At 56.6% G+C, this 25,959-nt stretch overlaps 3 protein-coding genes across 4 annotated transcripts; 1 reads left to right on the top strand and 2 right to left on the bottom strand.

Moving 5' to 3' along the window:
* Positions 1 to 217: 217 nt before the first annotated feature.
* Positions 218 to 4,744, top strand: LRRC46 (leucine rich repeat containing 46). The gene is made up of 7 exons (XM_079905591.1): positions 218 to 342; positions 443 to 548; positions 1,860 to 1,968; positions 2,811 to 2,857; positions 3,144 to 3,512; positions 3,812 to 4,092; positions 4,209 to 4,744. Exons 1-7 carry the CDS (start codon positions 333 to 335, stop codon positions 4,577 to 4,579), a joined length of 1,293 nt encoding a protein of 430 aa, XP_079761717.1. The 5' UTR covers positions 218 to 332; the 3' UTR covers positions 4,580 to 4,744.
* Positions 4,745 to 5,103: 359 nt separating this feature from the next.
* Positions 5,104 to 8,910, bottom strand: SCRN2 (secernin 2). Of its 2 annotated transcripts, XM_079905499.1 has the most exons (8): positions 8,675 to 8,910; positions 8,118 to 8,291; positions 7,634 to 7,815; positions 6,840 to 7,039; positions 6,180 to 6,395; positions 5,918 to 6,083; positions 5,645 to 5,825; positions 5,104 to 5,414 (listed from the first exon to the last, which is right to left on the bottom strand). In XM_079905499.1, exons 2-8 carry the CDS (start codon positions 8,289 to 8,291, stop codon positions 5,256 to 5,258), a joined length of 1,278 nt encoding a protein of 425 aa, XP_079761625.1. In that variant the 5' UTR covers positions 8,675 to 8,910; the 3' UTR covers positions 5,104 to 5,255. The 2 variants fall into 2 exon arrangements, with proteins under 2 accessions (XP_079761625.1, XP_079761624.1); XM_079905498.1 differs by having other exon boundaries at positions 8,118 to 8,910.
* Positions 8,911 to 14,978: 6,068 nt separating this feature from the next.
* SP6 (Sp6 transcription factor) lies at positions 14,979 to 18,614 on the bottom strand. Its single transcript, XM_079905275.1, has 2 exons — positions 18,591 to 18,614; positions 14,979 to 16,414 (listed from the first exon to the last, which is right to left on the bottom strand). The coding sequence occupies exon 2, from the start codon at positions 16,354 to 16,356 to the stop codon at positions 15,229 to 15,231; it is 1,128 nt and encodes a 375-aa protein (XP_079761401.1). The 5' UTR covers positions 16,357 to 16,414; positions 18,591 to 18,614; the 3' UTR covers positions 14,979 to 15,228.
* Positions 18,615 to 25,959: the final 7,345 nt, after the last annotated feature.

Genomic DNA, 25,959 nt, shown 5'->3' with positions numbered 1-25,959 from the left:
TCTGGCGTCCAGTCTCCTAGCAACGACGCTAGACTCCTCCAACCGCTCTTGCCATCCGCACGCGCCACCATCTACCTACAAGCCCCCTGTAGGCGGCCAGTAAAGCCCCTATACACCCCTCAAACTCCAGACCCTCCACTTCGATTTACTTTCGTCTTCTATGCCACCCCAACAATTTGCTCTGAATCAACGCCTTTCCTTTGTCCCCCAATTCTCCGAGCTTCTCTATCCTCATACCATCCTGGGGCTCCATTCCTCCATTCCCAGGGACTGTCCAAGCTGCTCTGCTCCTCTTCGTTCAAATCCCTCCCCAAGCCAGCAGCTTTTAGATCATGCCTGGAGGTGAGTAGGGAGGTGGGATGTTGGGTAGAACAATTGACTAACAGTAGAGTCAGGCCTCCAAGAATCAGGAAATGTAACAATTGGACTCTTCTTTTCACAGATAAGCCTGCCCAGAGTCCAGAGGAAGGCGGTGTGTGCATTACTGAAGCCCTTATCACGAAGCGGAACTTGGCCTTCCCTGAGGATGAGGACCTGTCAGAGAAGATGTGAGTGCATGGGAGAGGAAAGGGGTGCTGGAATATTGAAACACACAGGATGACCAGTCCCCTGAGCTCTACTGATCTGTCAACTTACCTTTCTTTGTCCCCCTCTTTACTTAACTCCACACATTCAGTCAGTGGCAATGTCCAACTTATTCTCCCTCCTTAAAAATCATTCTATTTCTTTTTCACCATGCCCACTCAATTGCTTTAAGTCAGGGTCTTAAATAAGTCATCACCTCTCAACAAACTCCTAATTAGTCTCTCTACCCCCAGTCCAGGCACCTTATACTGTTGCCAAAGTGATCCTTTTAAATGACAAATCTGATAGAACCTGACTCCCTGGTACCTCCAGAATAAAATCCAAACACCTTAGCCTGAGTTGACCTCTGCTGCCTTTTCAGCCTTATTTCTTGCCACTCTCCATAAGTGTGTGATTTCTCTAAGACCCCGTGTTCTCACATCTTAGCACCTTACTACTCAGAGTGGTGCTGGGACGAGTGGGAAGCATCTGCATCACCTAGGAGCTTGTTAGAAATGAAGAGTCTCAGGCCCACCTACTGAATCAGAATCTGAACTTTAACAAGACCCCCTAAGGGATTCATGGGCACATTAAAGTTCAAGGAAGTCTGGATTCGCACATACTATACCTTCTGCTTGAAATGCCTTCTCCTCATCCCCCCTCACCTTCCTGGCTAACGCCTACTCATATGTCACCTCCTCCAGGAAGCATTCCCTGAACACCCCAGTCTGAATGCAGTGTATAATCCATGGTCTCCCTTAGTCCCTTGCACATGCCTCTGTCATCCACTTGTCATAGATGTTTGGCCAGCTTCCCTAGTAGTGATGGGCAGGGACTCTTTCATTTGTCTCTGATGGGCACTTACTAAATGTTTGGGGATTAATGAATGGGTGGGTGGAACAAGTGATCTTCCCTCCGTGGACCACTCAGAAGGGAGGTGAGGAAGGATCTTCCTGCAGAGATTGTCCCCTCTCTGTCCCAGCCCAAGCTGGCTGGAGGAAGTCTTCCCCTGCCTCTGCAGGAACCGTAAGCTGCCATCACCCAGTTTCCCAGTCCAAGGGCCCTTACTCACCTCTCACTCTTATCCCTCCCAGTGCTACTGGCAGATACCCAGGTCTCCAAGTCAACCCAGGTTCCCCGATCTAGACCCCGCCTCATGAGTCAAGCAGGTGTCCCTGACATTTGAGCAATCACTGAGCCATCCACCCCCTCCTTGAAACACCCTCCCCTCCGTCTTCCTCCTAAGAGACCACAGAAGTGGCCTTGTTAGCCAACCCTGCTGACCGTTTGCCCAGGTTCCACACGCTTGCTGAACTGCAGACTGTCCGCCTGGACCGGGAGGGAATTACCACTATCAGGAACCTAGAGGGCTTCCAGAATCTTCACAGCCTCTATCTGCAAGGGGTAACTTCCTGCCTCCTGCCCTTACTCCTCCCTGTGGACAGGACTGCATCCCCTGTGGGCCATGTCTGTCTAATCTGAAAGGAGCCAACCAGGTCATCTTGCCCATTTACTGGTGTTCAGGCAGGCAGACCTTCATAGAAACTGTTTCCAGATGAATCAGGAATTATCTTGAATTGAAAGACCAATCCACCCAAAAGACATGCTGACCATGCTCTTGAGTCACTGTTTTTTTGTCAGACAATTCTCTTGTTCTAGAAGTCCTTCTTGATGTCTGCCCTGAATCTCTCACATTATATAGCTCAAGTCCATTTCCTGTTTTGAAAAAAAGGAAGAAGGAACCACGAGATTCCTCAGCATCCTTCAGAACCTTGAAGGCTTTTTGGTGGTGGTGGTAGTGGGGGTGGGTGGGTGGTTGATCTCCAGCCTCCCTCAGGTTGAATATACCCAGATCCCTTAACCTTCCCCCACAGAAACTTGACAGACCAAAGTAGTATAGGTACACTGTCCCCTCCATGTGTGTAATCCACCACCAAAGCCTTTTCCCTTTCCCCGTTTCCCCTTGGTTTCCTTCTCTGATGTCCAGGTCACTCTTTGGTTGTGGGGTGATCAGGGTACTTAAATCAAATTTAGCCCAGCCCCAAGTTTATGCCCTCAACCATCCACCTGGAGAAAACAAATCATCCCAAGGTAGTGACAACCAGTTCAAGAAGTGGGATGATCATTCCCAAAGCGCCACATCTCCAGCCTCAAGAGTAGACTTGGTCTTGGGGCTTTGTCCCTTTAAAAGGCCCCCCATTCAGCTGACCTCAGCTTGGTTTCCCCAACTCGGTTTCTTCCTGCAGAATAAGATCGAGCGAATTGAGAACCTGGCCTGCGTCCCCTCCTTACGGTACGTGGTGCCAGGGCTCAGGCAGGGTGGGGGGAGGGAAGAAGAGGGAGGATGAAGGGGAGGAACCTGGTAATACCCCGAAGAACTGGCTCAGATCTCCCCAAGCCCAGCTGCTGGTCAGCCGAGGACCCTGCAAGCCTAGCTCTGCTTCCCTCACCCCAGAAGGCCATGCGTCCCCACTTATCATCCGGCTGCCTAGCCAGGGGGCCCCGGACGCCTGGTGCCCCCGTCCCCCGCTTCAGCTGTTCTGTGATTCAGCGGTCTCTCCCCCTCCCTTCCCCTACAGCTTCCTGTCTCTGGCAGGAAACCGAATCAGGCAGGTGGAAAACCTCCGCGACCTCCCACACCTCCAGTTTCTGGACCTTTCTGAGAACCTGATAGAAATACTGAAGCTGGGTAGGAACGTCCTTGCCCTGGCTCATGGAATAAGTCCCGGTGGTGCCCTCCCTCCTCTCTGCTCTCCCTCCCCGTGCCTGCATTATCGGCACATCCTCCGGGGCTCTGGGGGGCTGTGCAAAGAGGCAGTGGCTTTAGACAGGAAGGCGGGTGTGAGAACCTCATTATTCCTCTCTTTGCTGTGTGCAGATGAATTCCCCGAGAGCCTTCTCATCCTCAACCTGACTGGAAACAGCTGCACCAACCAGGAGAGCTACAGGTGAGGAGGAAGTGAAGGTGGGAAGAGAGGGGTGACGGCCTGCAAACCTGGGGGGGGCATCCCTGGCACCTTCTCCACCCTCACTCCAGCTCGAGTTGGGCCCCTTTGGCCTTCCCACCCCCCATAACTCCACTTGGGGCCTGCCCTCAGCTGGCTGGCCTGACCACAGGCCTATCTTCCAGCTCGAGAACACCTCCCCTCCTGGCGTGGCTGCTGTGGCTTGTGTCTGTGCATCCTCCCAGGCTCCACGCGCAGGCATGCCCTCCTGGGTGGTAGCCTCTGTTCTTTCTGCCCTGCAGGAGGCTGGTGACAGAAGCCCTGCCACTGCTCCTGGACCTAGACGGGCAGCCTGTGGCAGAGCGCTGGACCTCGGACGAGGAGGATCAAGCCTCAAGCAATGAGGACGAGGAGTTCCCAGAGCTGAGAGGCCCGTTCTGCTCAGAGCGAGGTGACCCTGCTTTCCAAGGCTTGCAGCCTCCCCAGAGCACACCCCTGCCTGCCCTGTGGGATCTGGGAGAAGCTAAGACAGCGGTGGTGTCTGGGGACGTGGTCCCAGGGCCAGACCAGTCTGGGCATGCAGGTGACTCATCTTCCCCACCCCATCTTAGGCTCCTCCTCATTAGGGATGGTAGGGGAGAGTCTGTTCCTGCTAAGCCCGGGGCTCCATCCACCACCCACCGTCCTGGCCCCTCACAGGCTTCCTCAAGGAGCTGGAGCAGGAGACGAGCAGGCACCGGGAGCACAGGCAGCAGACAGCCCTGCTGGAGCACCTACTGAGGGTGGAGATGCTGCCCACCCTCACCGACCTCCCACTGCTGCCAGGGGCGCCCATGGCCGGGAACAGCAGCCCTTCCGTCACTCCCAGGCAAGGGAAGGAGACAGCCCCGGAGCCCATCTCCTTGCCACAAGCCTCCTCTGCCACCGAGAAACCATGCCTTCCAGCTTCCAGGAGCCAGCAAAGCACTGTTCAGGCAGGGAAGGGGGCCAGAGCGGCCGCAGCCGCCAAGGCCTCGCCGGCTGGGGCCCCCAGCACGACCAAAACTGTGACCGAAAAAATCAAGAAGTGAAGCGCAGCCCATCGCTACCAGCAAAGCCCCAGGAACACGGACGAGCGAAGAGTGGAGTGGGTCTCCCTCCCCCTCAGAGCCCTCGCCTGTGACAGGAGCCTGTCCCCAGTAAAGTATCCCCAGGCCCTGCATGTGTCTTCCGTGTCACTTGGGGGAATCTCAGGGGAAGCTGTCAGTAAAAGCACCCAGAAACAGTGGCAGGAACACAGAGCCTGATTCCAAAGAATAGGATCTTGCAGGAACTACCCAGGGGATGGGCACCCCGCCTCAGGCCATCTCGCGGGGCACACATCTCACCGCCCCCCCAGGGAGTGCCCTTCGGAGGTTCAGGTCAAGGACCAAAAAGCCGGTTCTAATCCTCCCCACGTAGCGGCCACCTCCTCTCCCCACAGGGCCCCCCAAGACCTTCACCAAGTCAGAAGAATGCACCGCCCAGCAAGGCACCCAGAGGCCCTGCAGCCACCTCAGGGCTGCCCTTTGCCCTCTCTTGGCTCTCCCACGCCCACTGGCCCTGGACACTGAACGAGGAAATAGAACACATTTATTAAGGCAAAGGCTGACCCGGCCACTCAGAACAAGGCGGAGGCGGTGAAGGGGTTGCTCTGTCCCTCTACCCCAGGGGTCCTGTGCCCACTGCAGCCCGCTGCACCCCAGGCCAAGCCGGGAGGAGCCGGGCTCAGGCATATGCCCGGCTCTCCTTCTCCACAAAGGCCTGGAAGAGGCCGCCCAGCTCCTGGGGCGGTGGGGCCCACTCCCTGGCCAGCAGCCCCCGCACAGCCTCCAGGCCTTCCTGCTCCAGGTCCCGCTGCTTCTGCCGGAGCTGCTGCCCACGATCCTGCCCGGGAAAGGTAGCGCTGAGTCCCTGGGACCGGCTTCCCTCCGGAAGGGGGGCGTGGCTGCCGTCTCACAGAAGCAGGAGAAAGGACAGAGCACCCAACATTCTCCTGGACAGCTGGCTTTGAAGGGAAAGACTCCTCTCCCCAGCTCTGCAGTCTTTCCTCCACTCCCAGGTCCCCTCACGTTTCCAGAGTCCCAGCTGGGAGTGGGAGATTCCCTGGGGGTTACCTGCTCACTCTCCATCAGCCCCAGGGCCACCTGGTGTCCGCGGTAGAGGGCGTGCCGGCGATCCACCTGAGTCTGGAATCGAGGCAGGCTCCGAACAGGGTCCTGTGCTCCAAAAGTGGGGGACAGCACCTGGGGGACCTGGGCCGCTCCCACACCGAAGATGAAAGGTTTGAACACCGACCTGATGGGACAGGGATGGAAGGATTGAGGGCTATCGCACCCTTCCGTCTCCCCTGCCTGGCCCATTCTCCCCAGCCTTCCCCACACTCTCACCGGGACGGGTCTGGCGTGGCAGTGAGGAAGTGGACACAGGGCTGTGTGGGGTCCTGGGGCAGCACGGACACCATGCTGGCCGTGGTGCGGAAGCCTCCGGAGTCCATACAGATGCCACTCTCCTTGCTCCTGAGGATGCCCATCATCGCCTCTGCCGTGATGCCCCCTGCCAGGGCAGAAAGGGGCCCTCCGGCCTCAGACTAAGCCCCCTGAAGCTGTGGGAGGGGAGGGAGGCCGGCCCCCACCCCATCCACTCACTGACCTTGCCTTTGCTGCAGCAGCTCCTGCCCGGCCCGGAAGCGGGCCTTGGCAGCCTCCATGCGCACAGGCTGCTGGGTCAGGGAGAAGGTCTGGGCAAAGTCAAAGGCACCCTGCCCATCCCACCAGCCCTGGGCCCGGGCGTGGGGCCGGAGCTCAGGGTGTTCTGCTGAGATGTCCGTGCCGATGCTCAGCTGGTTGGAGATGTTGCGGGCCCCCTCTGCGGAGGAGATGGGGAGTCGCTCGTTTATCGTTAAGCCCCTGTCCTGTGCCAGGGTTTCAGCTAGGTGCTGAGAACACAGTGGTGAAGGGAACAGACAACCCTCGTGGAGGGGGAGACAGACAAACCGATCACAGAAATAACTGTGAGCTTGCAGCTGTGGTGAGCATCAAGAAGAGGAACCTGCTTGCGTTTAAGGGAGAAACCTGGCCACCAGGAAGTCCAGGAAGGCTCCCCAGAGGAAGCGGCAGGGTGGAGCACAAGAGGACTCAACCAAGTGAGGGGGGAGGATAAGTTCCTGAGTGAACTCATTTCCCATCTCCCTGGATGCCCCCACCACCCGAGACATTTGCTCCTGGATCGGGCCTTCCCTGCCCCCAGCACTGTTCCCACCCCAAAAGGGGAACACCTCTGGGAGGCAGGCCCCAGCGCCAGGCCCCTCACCCTGGATCCTCTGCGCAGCCCACAGCCTCCCCGCCGTCTCCAGCACCCATGCCTCAGTCCGGTCGGCCAGCAGGAAGGTGTTGTGGTAGCAGAATGGCATGGGGTCCTCCCGGCAGCTGCCCCCCTGCCCGTAGCGCTCCAGCAAGCCTGTGATCACGTGCAAGGCCTCCTGGGCTGAGCTGCCACGTTCTAAAGCCAGCCTGACACAAAGAGAGTCCAGGGGACAGAGGGCGATGGGGTATCAGTGGCTGGTGGCAGAGCTTCAGTGGACAGAAGAGGCCCAGAGAGGTTTGGTGACAGGCCCAAGTCACAGAGAAAATCGGCCAACATTGGTTGTATTAAGCACATATAGGCCAGTGGTTTTCAAGCTGTGCTCTAAGGGGTTCATAAAAAGGACTGAAACATATTCTTGGAGAAAGAAGTGCCCTGAGCCCTCCAACCTCTTCGATCAGAGCTGCTCCATGTTTAGTGGTTTTACAAATCAAAATTCTCCCCGAGATTTCATTTGAAAAAAATTTTACTTCTATTGAAAAAAATTTTAAACCACTGTCCTATTTCTGGGTCAGCAGAAGCCCAGAGATGGCCACACTTGGGAGCTCCTTACCAGACTGTGGAGATGGGGCCAAGAGAGGGGCGGGGCAGGGACAGCCTCCCTGGAGATGATGACAAAGTGGGCAGAAAGGGGGAGGCGCTTGTGAACCAGGCTTCGGGGCAGGGCAAGGAGGATGGCCTGGGTCAGTACTCAGCCCCAGATTTCTGGTATATTGACGGGATGAGGGAGGCAGGGTCCACACCTGAGTAAATCCATGCCCAGCAGGGCTTCCCCTGTCCCAACTGGCTCCTTGGTCCACACCGCCTCGTTGCCAATGCAGACACCATGCTCATTGGCACCCATCTCAGCCCCCCACAGCCAAGAAGGGCGGCTCAGGATCACAGCATGGGTCTTTGACACCTGTTCCACCTCAATGTAGGTGCACTGGAGATAAGGGAGGAGAAAGGGAGAGTCCACTCAGAAAGGAGGTACCTATAAAGTGGTGGCACTTATGCCCGTCACCTTACACAGTCCTTCACGGAAGGTCTTATTATTCCCATTTTACAGATGAGGGAACTGAGGTCGACAGAGGCTAAATAATAGGTTAGGTTCCAGTCGGTAGACTCAACGCTCATGCTCATTTCACCACATCTGGCAGCTTCCCAGGTGGGGGAGCAGAGGAGGAAGGTCTTAGAAGAACGCCTAGTTCTGCCACAACTCCCAGCACCCTATAAGGTCTAACCCACCTGGAGCCGGCTCCCAGGGACATGAGTGCCTGCCGGTACAAACACCACCTCCTGCACCTCTTCCCGGGGCCGGTCAGAGTTCTTGGCAAAGATCACAGCTGGGATGGCCGAGGCCGGGGGCACCGAGACAAAGCAGTCGCAGGAACATGGGGTGTCAGGGCTCCACGATGCCATCTGCGGAGAGGTGGAGATGAGTGTGTCCCTCTCGTGCCACCTCTCCATTATCCTGAGCGGGGCGCAGTCCTAGGGAGCCCTTCTCCCAACACGTGAGACACTCAGGGAAGACACTGCCGTCGGGTTTTGGACGCTCAGCACCGCACGCACACTCGATGCCCGGCGTGCGCGACGGAGACGCCCACTCTCTCGCCAGGCTCCAGACTTGGGAGCCAGCAGACGGGCGCAGACCGCATGCTCCGAGGGCCGTGCTCTCCCAGAAGTCCTGACCCTTCAGGGCAGTCGCGGGAGCGTCTCCCTCGCTGCCCAACCCCTCTCCAAGAATCGCACGCCACTCTTCTGTCTGCCAGTTTCTCGCTTCCCCAATACTGTATGCCCCTCACCCTCTCTCCCTCCAGGATCCGCAGCCTCGTCCCGAGCGCCACTGGCTCCGCTTCGGGTAAGGTCGGTCTCAAGGGGCGGAGGCTCCTAGATGACCTGGAAGGCTTTGGGCCTGGGGGCGGAGTCGGAATCGAGCACCTGCAGTTCCTTGATTTTCCACCAGGGCGCGCGCCAGCACCACTTCTTGGAGCGAGGCGGCCTTCGGAGTCCTGCTGGCTGCCTGCCCTACCCCGGGCGCAGCTTTCAGGCCGGATAAAGGCTGCGACGAATCCGCTAGCTCCTCCAATGGGGCCACTGTCGGGAGAGGGAGCTGGGGGGTGGAAAGGAGCCCACGTGAAAGGGGAGGAAAGAAAAACTTGGCTGATTTGTTAGAGAACGGGGAATGCTAGGGCATCCGGAGATGACGGAAGAACCTCAGCTACTTGTGACTTGGTTTGAATTACAAAGGTACAACGCCAGGCTGGTGCCCCCTCCCCCGCATCTTCTCTCTGTCCTGTCCCTCCTACTCCTCCCCATCTCCCACCTCCCACTCCCCAACCCCTCGGAAATAGATCTATAAGAGTGGTCACACAGGAATAAAGACGCAGACGTAGAGAATGGACTTGAGGACACGAGGAGGGAGAAGGGTAAGCTGGAACGAAGTGAGAGAGTGGCATGGACATATATACCCTACCAAACGTATAATAGATAGCTAGTGGGAAGCAGCCGCATAGCACAGGGAGATCAGCTCGGTGCTTTGTGACCACCTAGAGGGGTGGGATAGGGAGGGTGGGAGGGAGACACAAAGGAGATATGGGGATATATGTATACATATAGCTGATTCACTTTGTTGTACAGCAGCACCTAACACATTGTAAAGCAATTATACTCCAATACAGATGCTAAAAAAAAAAAAAGAATGGTCACAGGTCAGGAGGTGTAGGAATAATTTAATGCATTTTTTAAGGCACATAGGCACAAAATCCATCCGACCTCCAAAAGGCCGATTCTGCCCCGCAGTGCGCAAACTCACTGGAGGTTAGCTTTGAAAGGAAATTTGGAAATTTCTAGCCCAAAGATTTGGAACTGAAACAGCAAAGGAGAAATCCTGGCCAAGGGGGCACATATCCATGTGGAGGTAGACTCCGAGCCCAAATGTTCTGCTTCCCAGGTCATTTTCCTCTGTAAACCATCTCCATAACCAGCATTTAAGCGAATGCGTCTCACACCCTCTTGCTCTACGGAGCCGTCCAGGAAAGGGGGGAGGGGAGACACGGCAGATTATATACTTCTCCCACATCCACCCTGCCAACCAATCAGGGCTGCTGATTGGAGCCCTGGCCACAGCATCCCAGCCTGTGGTCACTCCTGGGATGGGAATGAAGGCTGAGGTCGAGGTTTCCCCAGGAGGCAGGCTGCGGGCAGGTGTGCTGGGTGATGGCCGGGGAAGACCTCCCAGATAAGGCTGTTGGGACATCTGAAATCTGAGGTATTTTCTGATTGCCTCTAGATAAACAAGAATGATTCCCAAGAGGGTGCTGTCTCCAGGGAGATGGACTTCACTTTCAGAAAGGGGACTGCCACTTGCACAGAAGGTTGACCTAGAAGCTGGGCTGGAGGCAGAGAAGAGCACTACCCGGAACTGTGCAGACTGGCGTCGCATCCTGCTCCTGCTATGATATAGCTCCGCGGGTCTCTTCGGGCATGTCACTTTACCCGCCAGGGCCTCAGTTCCTCCAGTAGCAAGTGAAGGCATTGGACTAGATCAGTGGTTCTCAGCCGTGGTTGGGATGAGGAGGGATTAGTTTTCAACGACGCAACTCCCATTGCACAACACAAGATAATACTTTGCTTCTCCAAGTGTCCTCGGATTGCCAGCATGTGCGTTATCTGGGAGCTTGTTAAAAATGCAGAATCTCAGGCCCCACCTCAAACCTACTGAATAGGAATCTGCATGTTAACAAGACCGCCAGGTGTAAAGTTTGAGAAGCGCTGCTCTACTGCACCCCCAAGGGACATAATTCGGTGGGATGTTGGGGAGTGAAGTGGAACATCTGGAAAAACTCCATGGGTGACTCTGATATGCCCTCTACCGGGTGGGAGCAACTGGACTATTTGGCGCCTGAGATTCATTTCAAACCCACACTGCTCAGGTGCTGAGCAGCCAGACTCGCAAGGATTAATGGGAGGTGAAGGCTGCTTCTGGTGTGATGTATGGGGTGGGGGTCGGGAGGTTGCCATTGGACGTCATTCCAGAAGCAAACATCAAGACTGTGTGGTGATAAACGTGAATCCCCGAGGTGGCTGACCTGAAAGCCGGTTCACATCCTGAACTTCCCCAGCTGCCCGCTGGGGGGCAGGACCGGGCAGGACAGCACAGTCCCAGGCTGCAGTCCCCTGGCTGCAGGTTCCTCCGTCACTTTCCCATTCCTGACTTCACTCACCCACCCTAGAGGGATTCTATTCCCACTTCCCAGGAGAGGAGAGGGTGACTCAGAGACGTTGCCCAGAGGGCCAGCCCAGGTGTTTTGACTTCCCAAACTCCCTCTCAGCCCCTCCAGGACTGTCCTGCCAGGGGTGCCAGAACTGAGGGGTCGGAGCTGGCCTCGGGGCAGGGGGGGGCGGTTGTGGCTGCAGCCAGGCAGCATTGCCGTCAGAGCGAGCAAGTGAGCGTCAGGGCCCCACCAAAGGCCCCCGATAAGAATGCAGGTCAGGGCTTCCCTGGTGGCGCAGTGGTTGAGAGTCCGCCTGCCGATGCAGAGGACGCGGGGTTCGTGCCCCGATCTGGGAAGATCCCACATGCCGCGGAGTGGCTGGACCCGTGAGCCATGGCCGCTGAGCCTGCGCGTCCGGAGCCTGTGCTCCGCAACGGGAGAGGCCACAGCAGTGAGAGGCAGAAGGATCTGCGAGGGGAGGAGGGGCAGTCCCAGCCCTGCCCAGACAGGCCCAGCCGGCCCCACAGCTGCCCTCCTGTCCCTGGGGGCAGCAATGGGGGAGAGCAGGAGAGGACTCGCCAGGCTCCTGGGGTCTAAGTCCCCCAGAACCAGGAAGACAAAAGCGGAGCCCCAGGGAGTGGGGTGGGCCTGAGGTCCCCGTAACACGCCTGTCCCTCCTCCACCCAGGCAGACAGAAACAAACATTTGGCCCCCTCAAGTGGTCTGCTTTCCTCTGTAACCCCTAAACCATTCTGATGCCCCCATTTAAGAAACTTTGTGACCCCACACTCTCCCAAACAAGTGGTGGAATGGGCCAGCCTGGGTACCATATTTGGCTCTGAGAAATTGGGTTAGGGTTAGAGTGGGGGGAAACAGGAATCCCACTGGGGTAGATGATAATTTTGGCCAAGATGTAGGATGGAAAGGTGAAGGAACGTAATACCCTACTCTGCCCCCTTGGCGCCAAAAACTGACCCTGTCAACTTTCCTAGGTTCGGGGCTCTGGAGCCATGAGGCGTTTACTCATCTGACGTGTGTTAGGCACCAACTGCGCACCAGGCGTTTGAGCAGCCTGGGAAAGTGTGCATATCCGGGGGTTCCCGATGGGTCCAGTGAGGAAATTCTGTGCACACCGTGGTTGCATAACTGTGGCAGGTCTCTAGCTGGGAGTTGCGCTGGGAACCTTTCCCTCATGCTTTTCAGCTGGGTGGGAGCCCATCAGATATCTTGGCTGCCTTTCATCACCTTGTCCCTGATAGGGATCATCCTGGGTGAAGAAATCGCTGTCAGTCACCCCCACCTCTCTCAGAGCCAGAAGGCCTGATGGACAGGCACACACCCACGGGGGTGGGGTGAGGGGGCCAAGGGGCTGGCCATCTGTGGGAAGGCAGGGAACTGGCCTTCTTGGCAGGGGAGGCGAAAGAGGGGGCTTCCATGTGGAAGAGGAAGGAAATATCTAGAACCTTTTCATCTCCACAGGAGAAGACCAGGGAGGGACAGTCACCCCAGCTACCAACCCCGAGGGAGCGCCACCCTCCTTCTGCATCAACAACCTCCGGGCAGGATCAGACCCTTCAATCAGCTCAGCTCTGCCCCCAAACAAAGGGAGGTGAGGCTGCCCAGGGCTGCAGGATCAAAGAGAAGTGTCCACCCCACCCTGCAGCCAGCCTGGTCCTTGCTGCTGAGACACCATGAGTCAAAAAGGAAACCAGAGCTGGAAGACAAATGAAGCAGTGATGTGTTTGATGACTTTATTGCGGCATAAAAAACACAGGCTGTTTCTTCCTCCTCCTCCCCCCCAAAATGGGTTCACAGCACTTAAAGAAAAAAAAAAAATCCTACATTTCTCCTCTAGGGGGCTGCCTAGAAGGGGGCAGACAGCCAAGCAACCTAGATCTATAAAAGAGGGGAGCAGAAGAAAACCTATCCAAAGCCCTCACCAGCACACCTTAGAGCTCGGGGCCTCCATGGGGGGAATATCCGTGCTGTCCTCTCCCCAACGCACATTTGGGAGTTCCCCTGAGGATGGTCACTGGGAAAGGCTGTCCTAGTAGCAAAGGGAGAGGTGGCTGGTTCCTCAGCTGGAGGAAAACGGCATCTCACACCCACAGTGCCCTCCCTCTCTCTCCCTCATCCACCTGGCTAGGCAACTTGCAGGCACTGCCAACTCTCTTCTGCCCCCAGCCCTCTCAGCAAGGAAAGGGACCTCTGGTCGGATTAGCAGGAGGTAGGGGAAGAGGGAGCATAAAGAAAGGACATTACTTCTTAACCTACCCCAGGCCCATGCGTCCTTCAGGGAGAGTCACCCCATCCCTCTTAAGAAGGGCTCTCTTCTACACAAACATATTCCCATCCAGATCCCAGCCCCACTTCCCAATAGCACCCAATCCTTGGACTGATATCCCCAAGGAAGGAAGAGATGCTGTGGGCCTAGGCTCCAGGACCTCGGCTGGGGTGAACAAGATGGGGTCTCCCTGGCTGGAGACCCCAGGCTCAGTAGAGAAACACACACACACACAGAAACACACACATACACAGGTACACAAAACATGAACACACATGTCCTAATATTAAATAAAATACCCTTTGCTTATAACTTAAAAAATCAATACACAACTAATCTTTGCACAGGGCTCTGGGTGGAGAAAGAAAGGCAGGGAAACGGGAGGTCGGGGGGAATCTTAAGGCCTCTACTTGGAGCCTGGGAAAGCCCACTAGTTCCAGGCTCCTGTGGCCTGTCAGTCCCTGCCCCCATCAGCTTTTTTCCTTTTGCCTGGCTCAGCCTCTTCTGGCTTCCCCCGCTCCCCACGTTCCCCACTCCAGGATTACCAACAGGATGTATTTCTAGCATCTAAAGAAGGGAACAGGGACAGCTTCCTGGACATCACCTCAGAAGGCAGGCCCCTTCCAGTGACAGGACAACTTCCTCCTATGGAAGGGGAGCCCCACAAGAGATGAGATGGGGAGGAGCCTCCTAACACACTCTACAGGAGGGGCAAGGCTTTTAGGCAGCACGAAAGGGGAGCGTCGAGCTAAAGAAAGAGTGGGGCTTAGCTTCTCTGCAAGCAGATGGCCAGGCAGGGACAGAGTCCTCCGCTCTGAGCAGGAACCGCTGGAGGTCCCTCTGCTGGGACACCCCCACCTACCCTCACCCAACCGAGGTAACCCTCTTCCTTCCAACCCTAAGGGGAGGGCAAATGCCAGGCACCAAGGGTGAGGAACTACGTCAATTCTGAAGCAAGGGCTCTTGGCTGTCTTGAAGGCCTGCCTGGGGTGACAGATGAGAGTGGACTACTGAACTTTACTTTTATAAAGACCAAGAGTTAAGGACTGAATCAGAGTTAGAGAGGGAAGGGCTTAGTTCCACTCCCTGACCAAATCCCTTTCTCTCATTTTAGAGGAGACTTCCTTGCTCAACCTCCACATCTAGCTCCCTCCTCCACCCCACAGTTCTGGCTGGAAGCTGTCGCCCATTCTGGCCCTCTTCCCTTCTTCCCTCGTGGCTCCATCAGGCCGGGTCTGGAAGGCTTAATAAGGAGGCACATCAGAGACATTATTTCTGCGATGACAATCCTCCCAGCCAGATAGAAACTCCTCCCTTAGGGGGACCCCCAGCCTCTGCTACCCCATCTCAGCTCTCCCTCCGGAAACCCCGGGGTAAAGCACTCTAAGGGGGATGAAAGGGACCCGGGCTGCAGCGCGGCTCCAGTGGCCCTTTTATGTCCGGGTTCCCAGGCGCTAACGACGTGTCCAGACAGCTACCCGGAGCGCCCGGGGCGGCCCCACTCCTCTCTGCTCCGGGGACGCGCCGTATCCTCCAACCTATCCCCTCGGCCCTCCAGCCACCGTAGGGGTAGTCCGCCCCAACCCCCCAGCCCAGGGGCGTGAGTGAAAGAGCGAGGAAGGGGAGAACCGATGGGCATGCGCAGCTCCTCCCTGCCCAGTCAAACGCGTCCGTCCTGTCCAGCCCCAGAGACTATGAAATCCCTAGCGACCCGGCTCCCTGACCCCCGCACCACTTTCCCTCCCTCTCAATAAATAACCACCTTCTCTTACTCAAGCCACCCCCACAAGGGCATCAGGCCAGAGGGCTCTCTTCTGATGGCCCCAGGGGAGACCGAAGGGGAGGCGGGACGAGGAGCTCAGTTGGAGGGAGCCGCACTGCCCTCGGCCTCGCGCTTGCCTTTGCCCCCGGAGGGCTCCGCTCCGCCGGCCTTGCCCTCTCCCGCCGCCGCCCCGGCAGCCTCCTCTTTGGCGCCCTCGTGGGTTTTCATGTGTTTGGCCAGGTGGTCGCTGCGCATGAAGACTCGGCTGCAGACTGCACAGGGGAACTTCTTGGTGCCGGTGTGGGTCTGGAGGTGGCGCTGCAGCTCGTCGGAGCGCGTGAAGCGCTTGCCGCAGAAGAGCCAGTTGCACACGAAGGGGCGGTCGCCGCTGTGCCAGCGCAGGTGTGCCTTCAGGTGCGATGTCTTGGCGTAGGCTTTCCCACAGCCCGGGATGTGGCAATTGTGCAAATGCTTCTTCTTGCCCCCATCGGGCCCGCACGGAGCCCCCAGTCGCTCCGCCTCCAGGCAGTTGGGGCAGCGGCACACGGTCTGGCCTGAGCTGCGGGGTACTGACCGCCGGGAGCCTTTGGGCCGGGCCGCCCCATCCAGACTGGTATCCAGCCCCTGGGATTCCGGGGCGGCTGCTTCCAAGGCCTTCGCCCCGTCGGGAGGCCCGAGGAGGTGCTGCCCTCCGGCGGCTGGGAGGAGATGGTGCGGGTGTGGGTGGGGCGGCTGGGCACAAAGCTGGTGGTCTCCGACGTAGCCCCCCAAGCCAGCCTGAAGCGCCCCGGGGTGGCCAGGTGAGGTCAGCGCGCCCTGAGTGTGGGGGAGGTCCATCCAGCTGGTACCCGGATGAAGGTCCCACCACGAGCCATCCTCGGTGCCTGGGTGTGTCGGCCGGAACCACGATTCATAATGGTGTGACATGTCCGGCTGCAGGAGCTTGGAAAAGGGTCCCGGGGCCAAGGGACTGTCGCTTTCCAGGTCCTCGCAGGTTACCCGAGAGGAGGCCCCCGGCAGCTCATAGCCCTGTGAGAAGTCCACCTCTGGGCCCAGCGGGAGGCTCTGCAGCTCTCCAGGCTGCAGCGGGGAGGGGTAGTCCCCGGCCTCCGGGCTCGTGTGGCCCTGGTATGTTTGGAGAGGCTGCAGGTCGAGGCGCGGCGGGGAGGCGGGAGGCGCGTCCGAGTGCTGGCTGCCCAGAGAGCCACAGACGGCGGTTAGCATTGCCGGGATCCGGGGTGGGGTGGGGGACAGGGATGGTCAAGGGCACCTCAGGTGGGACCTAAAGGAGGAAAAGATGAGGTAAAGTGAGGAAAGTAACCGTCTCATTTCCCGTCCTAGCCCAGTTCCCTTCCCTGTCAAATGCTTCTTTCCCATCCCCAGGTGAAAAAGAGGAAGGCCTGTCTGGGTGGGGACTAAAGATCGGTTAAGAGAACTTGGGGGTGCTAGGAAGGGTTGAGGGTGTGAGGTGCAGAGGATGACGGAAGTCTACCTTCCACTAGGTGATCCCTCCTATAGGACCCAGCTCATCCTGGAAGTTGGGCTGGTCCCAGGCAAGTAGGTCAGTCAGATACAACTAGAGTACAGTGCTGGAACCACTGTAGCTGCCCAGCCCAGTGGGAGGGGCAGTGGCATTGCCCCATAACCCCTGCCCCCATGCCCGCCCACCCACAGATCTGCTGCCAGCCCAAATGGAGAATCTAGGCCCATCTCAGCTTCCCCAGTTTAACTCAGGACGCAGTTGGGGAGAGGGAGGTGGTCTAACCCAAAGCCTAAAGTGACCTGACTTCCCGAAGCCCAAAGCAGGTTCTGAGGTTTTGGAAAAAGAGCTCTCCTTCCATCCCTGAGGCCTGCTCAGTGAAGAAAAGCATGTCACTGCTCTACACCACTCACCCCAGCTCCCTGCCTGGCTGGGTTGCCTCAGCCCCACCAAACCCACTCCCATGCCCCTTTCCCTCTGGCAGGGACTTCACCTCCCTGGGGTGCAACTGCAGTGTCAGTTTCCAGAAGACTTCTCCCCGCCAGAGAAACTAAGCCCCCCTCCCTGTCCTGACCTACACCAGTGCCCAGCCAGCTTCCTGGCTGCTACCCCTGCCCTCCTCCAATCTAGGGTAGACCAGATGTGAAGCTCGGAGGGGTCGGCCAGAGAAGAGCTTACCAGCACGCTCGGGAAGATAAAATTGCCACCCCTTAAGGGATTCGGGGACAGAGTGGGGGGAGCAACAGGAAAAGCCGGAATCACACAGAAATTAAGAGGAAGAATTTACCCAAAGAGATTATATAGGGCGTGCATTCTAGGCCTGGATCATTTTTAGGAGCTCTCCAGATGATTCTAACATGAAGCCAAGTGTTGAGAACTACTGCTCCAGGCCAGTCCTCTTATTTTAGAGAAGAGAAAACTGAGGCCATATTTGGAGAAGTCACTTGAAAAAAAATGTATTCATTCAGTCAGTAAATATGTACTGTATATACCTCTGTGAACCAGAGGTATATACGGTATATTCCTGGTCTGTTTCTCTTTCCCTAAACCACTGGGAACCTAAAGAACCCCCCACCCCTCTCTGGACCACATACCTGTCGCTTGAAGTTCCCCCTCGTCTCACCACCTCTCCCTAAGGTCTGCGAGCCCTGCTGTGATGCCTGGAGTATGTGGGTTTGGGTGCCTGAGCCTTCTCTGATGATGAGCGAGGAGACGCAGTGGTTTAGGGCAGGGACTTTTCCTTCCTAAATCAGGATTCAGATGACCCTACCACCTTCTGCTTCTGGGACCAGGGAGGTCGCCCTGGTGGTCTGGGAGAGGGAGGGAGAAGGGGATTGGGGCGCCTACTCAGGCTCCTGCTGCCTCACCACAAGAAAGGAACAGGGTGAAGAGGCAGGAATGGAGCCTCAGGCCCAGGCGGGGCAGCCCAGCAGGGGCTGGGCGGGAGCAGTGAGGCCTGGGACCCTAATAGCTTTTGGCGCCTGGGAACGGCCCCAGGGGTTGGGGGCGGGGGTGGGGGGGGGGGAGGCTAACGATCCAGGCTCCAGAGTGGCCTCTCCCGCCACAGGGCCAGGGAGCCCAATCCTGGGATGCACTAGGCTGCTACCGAGACCTCGGGAAGGGAGACAGCCGAGCGCGTACCCCTGCTTGCCTCTCCCCAAGGCGGGAAGGCTGGTAGAGACACCCTCCTTCCCCCTTCCGCCGGCTGCCTCTCCCATCACCGGTGCTCAGGTGGTCAGGACTTCCGTACTCCCGGTCCTCAAGGTTCCAATCCTCCAGTTGTCCCAGTCGCTCCAGTTTCCCCAGTCTCTAGCCTCGCCCGTCCGCCCCGTTTTCACTCCGCCGGGGCTCTAAACCCCTCGGATTCTTTAAGACCACCTCCCCCGAGGCCAGAGGAGGCTGTGGCGCGTTCCGGGCGCGTCTTTCCGAGACGATCCCCGATGCGCGCACCCCTCGCCGCCCTGACCCGGATTCCTACCTCGAGGCTGCGCTCGGGCGCCTGGCACGGCAGGCTGGCGCCCTCCCGACGGGCGCTCCTGGGCCTCGCGCGCCGTTGGGCTCTCCAGAGGCGAGGGGCAGGAGCCGAGGGCAAGAGGGGGCCGCGACAAGACCCGGCGGCTGGCGGCGGAGGAGGGGCGGAGAGAGGCGGCGGGAGGGCGGAGGGCGGGCGGGAGCCGGCGAGCGAGCGAGCGAGCGAGGACAGCTCCGCCCGTGACTCACCGCTCTCTCTGCCTTCATCCTCGGCCCTGAGCTCCTTTTTCCCGAATTCGCGGCCCCGCCCACCTCACCTGTGGCCGCCTTTAACCCTTGCGGGCTCTGCCGGACCAGAAGCCGAGCCGGGCCGGGCCAGCGGGGAGGGGGCGGGCGGAGGGAATCGCTATCTAGGTGGCACCCTGCCCCCTCCCTCCCTCCTCCCTGGCCCCTGCACTGCTGGGGCGAGGGGCCTGGGCGGAGTGTTTCCCAGGTTCTGGGGCCCGCCCCATCGAGTGGAAAACTGCCCTCGAGCTGTCTCGGTTTGGCGGGCACCCAGGACTCTGACCCTGCGGGAATGGAGGAGGGGGCGGGTCCTGGGGGTGATACCGAGTCAACCTAGGGCGCCGTTTGCCTCCACGGCCCTCCACCCACCCGCCCCAGTCGGGCAGCGCTGCCCCAGAACTGAGAGGATAGAAGGAAACAGGATTGAGCGCCAAGGATGTGTCCGGTCTACACCCAGACCTGGGCCGTGAGAAGCTGGTCTTGGCCGCTGCCCTCCTTCACCATTCCTCCCGCCGCTTCTTTGCACCACCAGCACCTTCCCCGGTCCTTTCTCTCTCTCTTGCTGCCCGGCTCTCTTTCTCCGGCCACTCACTTTTTTTAGAGTAACCTCCTCCTCTCCCCATCCATCTGGCCCGTCTCTATCTGCGCCTCAGCCCTCACTCTCCATCTACCCTTGGGCAGCAACCCCAGCGCCTCCCAGGTCCGCCTCTCCAATACACCCGAGCTCCCTTCGGTCCCAGAGGTGCTCAGCCTGCGCCCAGCCACCCTCGCCCCCGGCTCTGAAAGATGGGGCAGGAGCCGGGATAGCCCTGGGAAAGGACACTTCTGCAAACATTTGCGCGACCTCTTGCCACCATTCCTTCCCTATTCTCATCTGAATGTCTAAACCCAAGGTTCATACTTTTGGGGAAGGGTCTTGGATTCCTTTGAGAAAAGCAAATGCACGTACACAGTGCAACCGTCTGCAACACAGTGCGGAATTTCAGGGCGTTTGCGACGCCCACCTAAAAACTTCTCTCAAGATCAGAGTTGGTTGAGATATCCAGCGCGGTGGGTAGGGGTGTTCCCCTCTCCTTCCCCGCCAGGAATGGCCTGTGCGACCGGGTACGAAACTCCCTTCCCGGTGGATGCCTCCCCGAACCGGCCGCTTTGACCTCCTGAAGTGACTCTTGTTGCAGGGGGCACTCTGATCAACTTCCTAATTTTTTTCGCTGCCTCGGTTGGCTTTCCCTACGGACTCTGCCATCTGCTTTTTTAATTTCGTTTTTGTCTTTACAGTCTATTTCGTACAGCCCGAGCAGAACTTAGGCTGATTCGTTTCCGCGGGTACAGCCCCGATTCCACCACCGTTGGTTTACCTGTCCTGAATACGAAGTGCGACTATTAAACGGCTAAACTCATCCACAAGCCACTTGAAAATCGATCTTTTTGTGTATGGTTCCCCCCACCAAACATACACATTCTCGTATCCAGAATCAGGGTCTGATTCATCTGTGCAAATCCCTCTTTTGTAAGACTCAGTTTCCTCATCTGGACAACCTGAGTACAAGTTGGGAGGGTTTCCTGGGGCTTAAAGGAATTGATGTTCTTAAAACACTTAGCCTGTGGGGCCCCTGGTAAGCTCAGAGTAAAGGGAAGATATCGTTGGTAGCGTTATAATTATTAAATAAGTCGGTTCCCAGCAAATGTTTGTTGGATAAATGTATAGTCACAAAGATCTTTGGGCTAGAAGTTGACAGACCAACATTCTAGCTCCAGCCCTGCATTTGCTAAGCTGACCTGGCAGATGAGGTTGCTCTGAGCCTCAGTTTCCTCGTGGGTGAAATGCGGTTAGAGCAGCCGCCCTGCGGGGTAGAGGACAGGCACTTGGGAAGACGCGAGGTGCCTCCCAGATGTCAGGGATTGTACTTTCAGATCAGTCAGATTTCATTCCCGACTCTTGGGCCCCTGAGATGTAGATTCTCAAGAAGCGCTCTGGGACTTTGTGGCCACGGCTAAATCCACAGCCCTCTCTGTCCATACGGTTTTATCTCCGTGCGCTCAGCCTGCAAATCTTGACTTAGTTGGTTTTGCACCTCAGTTCCCAGCCGTGTCCGGAACAGAGTTACGGGCTCACATTGCAGAGCCTGCTACTCGAATTCCTGGGTTAAGTCTGATTCGACCCCTAAGCATTCTCTTCCTCCTCCTCCTCCCTGCAGCCCGCTGGCCTCTGGCTGTTCCCCAAAGCTGCAGCTCTTAAGGTGCTAACACCTGAGCAAGGATCTGACTCTCAATGGGAAACCTGAGCCCCCTCTCCCATTTATTTATAGGCACCAGATTGTTTTGTCTTCCTAGCTCCTTCCATCTTTTCCTGGAAAGAAGATGGAAAGGGATCCAGCCCCTGGACAGTAGACATGCCACCCCCCTTTCACCCCACCTGGTCCTGACCCGCAGCCACCCAGGTTTCCCAGAAGCAAAGACCCTCCATCTGCCTGGCACTCATCAGCATGAAATTCAACCGCAATGCAGTTGTCTCAGAAAACTCAGCTGCTCTGACGTCGTGCACTGCCTGGGTTTCTGCCTCTGACTCAGGGCACTTTCTTTTCTTCCAGTTACCCCTCTGCTTTTGTTCCTTTGATTCCAGCCCTTTCCATTTCCCACTTTCTAGATGTTTCCTTACTTAATGGTGTTCATGATCTGTTGACGTGACTGCCAAGATCACCACTGCCCACTGCCATGTTCTCATCTCACCTCAAAGTTGAACCATGCAGCCCACTGAGATCTGCCCAGGACTTGGGCCATTTCTACTCCTTTCCCTCATTCCACTAAAGGGGTAAACGGACAGATTTTGCCACAAGTGTCTGTCTCCCATTCTTGCTGCCCCTCTGCTTCTCATGCCTCATTTTAGTCAGCAATCCACTTTGTACCTGGAGCAGCCTCATTGGTCTCCATGCTTATAGTAACCAGCATTTATTTATTGGGCACCTACTACGTTCCAGGTGCTTCACACAAATATCTCTAATTTTCATGAGCATGGAGCAAAGTAGTTGTTATTATGCCCCCATTGTACAGATGAGGAAGCCGAGGATTAAAGAAGTTAAATGACCTGCCCAAGATTACAGAGCTGTTAAGAGACAGAAGGAGACTGAGTCCAGATCTATCAGGCTCTAAAGCACACGTTCTGCCTGCTGTCCCATCCGGCCTCACTATGGCAGCAGTGATGGCCCTGGCAGTCCGGCTCCCCTATATCCTGAAGGTGGAGAGGACGACATTTTTAAACTATTCCCCAGATCAAAGCCATCAAGATCCTGTTACTAAGATAGGACAAACTGGTCCCATGTTGGATTGGATTGCTGTGGTCTCTTCCAAACCTCAACTGTCCCTCCATGGAGACTGGACTATAAGAATATAGATATCTGCATTCTTATAGTGCAGAACCTGTAAACTGTTCTGCCCATAAAAATTGTCCAGTGCAAACCCTCGTTTTGCTAGTAGGGGAAATTAAACCCCAGAACAAGGAGGCAAGTAGCTCAAAATCACACAAGTTAGAAGCAGAGCAGGGACCAGAACCCCAGTCTCCTGATTCCTGGTCTCCTAGTGGCTCACGCTTCTCTTCTCCCATCCCCCGCTTCCAGGCTGCGCTCAGCCAGCTGCGAGCTGGTGATCACGGACACTGACACCATCCTCATATCCCCTCCTCTCCCCCACACTCTTCAAGCCTCCTGGGAAGCTGGACAAGGTCCAGAGCTGGAGCCAAATGGTTTTCTTTTGTTCATCCTTTATTCACTGAACTAACACTTACTGAGGGTCTACCCAGGGCCAAGCACTACCCTGAGTACCAATTCTATTATAAACCCAAACGTCCCTATAGCATCGCAACCACTCTTGGTCTGAAAGATGAGCCCAGCTGAGGCTAGTGCATTTATGTGTGTGTGTGTGTGTGTGTGTGTGTGTGTATCCACAGATGTGTGTGTACCCACCATGCCTGTGTGTAACCACCACACCAGTGTGTACCTACCCACCAGTGTGTACCTTTGGGGCTTGAATGTGGGGTGTCTGTCCTCTCTCCTCCATCATAAAGGGTGTTACCCACAGGCCATGCACAGCGGTTTCTCCCTTATGACTTCTGCAGATATGCTCTCATGCATGAACTTCCATGTGGTGAGTGTGTGCCCTGTATGTCTGTTATATTAGCCCATCTTTTTCCTCAGAATGAAGTCCCCAGTCATCTATAACCGGTGAAAGTGGTGAATCACCACTCTACTTCTCCCTCAGATCTCAGCCCAGTCCAGAGACCTCAAGGAACCCTCTTTCGTTCTCCATGCATCCAATATCTCCCTCTTACGTCCCCCTCCCCAGTACAGAGAGAATCAAGCCTTTTAACCCCTTCTCAATGATCCCCACTTTAGAGTGAAGACCTGATCCTCTTGTCCCCTGAACTGGACAGGGAACAGCCCTTCTTACCAGTCCATGGAGCCCAGAGTTGGCAGCGGCAGTGAGGGGCAAGTGGGGGTGATGGAAGAGCCAAGCTTTATAAAGGAGGCAACAGTCAGAGCCAGAGTGGGAGGTGAGAGACTCGGGCAGGGATGCTGCCAAGTCCTCACGGCCTCGGAAGCTTCTAGGATAATCCAGGAAACAGTGGCCCCCGGCTCTCCTGGGGGAGTGGTGGGGCTGAGATCTGAGTCTCTGAGGTCTGCCAGGAAAGGAGGATTTCAGCTGGAAGAGGCAGCTGAGGGTGGGGGTGGGGATCGGGGTGGGGAGGAGCAGGACATCCTTCCCTCCCCAGAGGTTGGCCAGGTGGTGGGAGAGGGACAAAAGTGGTTCTTTCAGGATGGAGGAAATGAGAGCATCGCCGGGGGAGAGAGCTGGGATGGCTGGAACTCTCCAAATTCCAACCCCCTCCTTTTGTTTCCTCCATGGACATGGTGGGAGAGAAAGAAGTACCACTTTTAAGACCTGACACACACACACACACACACACACACACACACACACACACACACTCTCCCCTTCACATGGTCCCTCCTGCAGAGCTCCCCAGCAGTCTTCCTGGCTACTCTGGCAGCTGAAGCGGGTCTCTCCTCCTCTGCTGGAGCCCTGTCCCTCCTCCCTTTCCTTTGTCTCCTTTTCAGTTACTTCTCAACTTGGAACCACCAGGAGGGTCCAATAGAATTCACATTTTGGATCTGGGATCTCTCATTGTCAAATAGGGAGGGAAGACCCTCTCCCTGACTTAGGGTAGCATGGGGCAGCTTGGAATGGACAAGAGTTCACCTAGAACCAGAGGCAGAGCCCAGCCAAGAACTTTCATGGATAATTCAGGAATCCCAGAACTCCAAGAGAGTGAAGAGGCTGGGAACATGGCCTGGAAAGGGAGAAGGGGCCTGGAGGTGAATTTAGGTGGACCCCCATCGTCCCTAACGAGTTACATGAACTGAATTTTAGGCTAATAGGAGCATGTCCTGGAGCAGAGAGGGACAGAAGACCAGGAAGGGGAAAGCAGATGAAACAGGATAAGACTGGTTTCCCAAAGTACTCTGAAACTAGGAATTGTGACCCACATAGGAGAGTGGCCTGGAGACTTTTCTCGTGACCACATCCCATTCAGTCAGGGCATCTTCGCCCTGAACTCTTGTCCTGCTCCTCCCCCTACACCCCTAGAAATCTCTAGACTGAAGATTCCCAGTCCTCTCTTTAGCTTTGCAGTAATTATCCTGTAAAGTCCCCAACAGGTCCTTCCTCTACCCATTTCAGAGGTGAGAACATTGAGGCCCTTAGGAGCGTGAAAAAGCTCAGCAGAAAGCCACTCATCAGGCAGGAGAGAATAGAGTGGTCGGGGGCTTAGGAGGCAGAGCTGCACCCTTTCCTTTAATCCCAGGGAAAATTAAGAGGACAGGGCGCGAGTACAACTCCCTGGGGGAGCCCAGGCGTCAGGACGGAGGCAGGCTCCAGGGAGGGGCTTCCCTGGCCCTCCCCACCTTCCAGCCCAGAAAATCAGAGTGAGGGGGGAAGCAAGGCGAGGAGACCACACAGGTGGAGTAAATAATGTTAATACGGAACATTATCACTAGGGCATTTCCTCATGGATAAATGTCTCAAATACCAAAGGATGCCTCCAAATTATAGTTAATTACAGAGTTGATTTGCATAAATTATAAGGTGAGCATACAAATTCTTTCAATCGGTTCCATATGCTTAGGTAGCAGGTCCAGTCCAAAATGGGAGAATCTTGTGGGGTGGGGGGTTGGGCAGAGGAAAAGGATGAAGCCCTTGGCCTGGACCTGCTGGCCCACACCCCTCCCCAGCTCTCTGATCAGTAAAGAGTGCGTGGAGACCCTGCCTGGTTGGCGGGGAGGGGCTTTCCCGGATCCTGGTTCACCTGGACCCTGTCTGGCAGGAGACCCCCTTACCTCCTCTCTATTTGCACCTTGGAACAAAGTGCTCTCCCACCACCAGTCATGAGGTAGGCAATTGGGGTGGGGGGGCGGTGCCCAATGGGGCCTCAACCTGCATGTCAGGGGTGGGACTCTGGAGCCCAGGCGTTCAGAGGAAAGAGCCAGCAGGGTTCGGGGTAGATTCAAGCCCCTCTCTTGCTCTCAGCTCCCCCTGCAGCCACCCCCACCCAGCTCCAGCTCACTCCCAGAGCCAACCTTCCAATCCCAAGTTTGATGTTGCCGCTGCCTGCACCTTCCAGGTGGCTCCTCAGAGGCTCAGAAGCCCAGACATTTGTCTCCAGTGCCTGGGCCCATTTCCTCTGCCCTCGCCTCCCAGCCCCACCTCCTCCCTCACCCACCTCTAGCTGCTAAGACTCTACTTCCTTCTCCAGCTCTCTAATTTGTCCCTCCCTCCCTCCTGGCCCCCATTCTCACCCAGAGGCCTGTCTCCCACTCTTCTCTCCACCTCTCTCCTCCTCCCCCATCCTCCCTCCCCCAGAGATCCCGGGTTGCCCCAACACTCAGCTGTCAACTTTGCTTTTTCCCTCCCATCAAGAGCTTTCTGCTGCCCAAGCTGCTTACCCTCCTGCCCTCAGATTTTCCTAACTCGTGCCATCCCCCAAATCCTTACTGTGTGTAGTTCTCTAATTTTTTTCCATATACCTGCTCCAAAGGCAG

The sequence above is a fragment of the Stenella coeruleoalba genome (genome assembly GCF_951394435.1).
Source record: "Stenella coeruleoalba genome assembly, chromosome: 19".
NCBI classification, from domain to species: Eukaryota; Metazoa; Chordata; class Mammalia; order Artiodactyla; family Delphinidae; genus Stenella; species Stenella coeruleoalba.
The sequence above is the reverse complement of the archived record's forward strand: the minus strand, read 5'-3'. Positions and strand labels throughout refer to the sequence as shown.

Bases quoted from the DNA above. Each gene is read 5' to 3' on its own strand.
- SCRN2 (XM_079905498.1), bottom strand. From the start codon at position 8,339: ATGGAGAGGTGGCACGAGAGGGACACACTCATCTCCACCTCTCCGCAG. The intron at 7,816-8,117 runs GTGGGTTAGACC...CCTTATCTCCAG, and splicing joins TCCCTGGGAGCCGGCTCCAG to TGCACCTACATTGAGGTGGA. The intron at 7,040-7,633 runs GTGTGGACCCTG...TCTTTGTGTCAG, and splicing joins CTGGGCATGGATTTACTCAG to GCTGGCTTTAGAACGTGGCA.
- LRRC46 (XM_079905591.1), top strand. The intron at 549-1,859 runs GTGAGTGCATGG...CCGTTTGCCCAG, and splicing joins GAGGACCTGTCAGAGAAGAT to GTTCCACACGCTTGCTGAAC. The intron at 2,858-3,143 runs GTACGTGGTGCC...CTTCCCCTACAG, and splicing joins GCCTGCGTCCCCTCCTTACG to CTTCCTGTCTCTGGCAGGAA.
- SP6 (XM_079905275.1), bottom strand. From the start codon at position 16,356: ATGCTAACCGCCGTCTGTGGCTCTCTGGGCAGCCAGCACTCGGACGCG.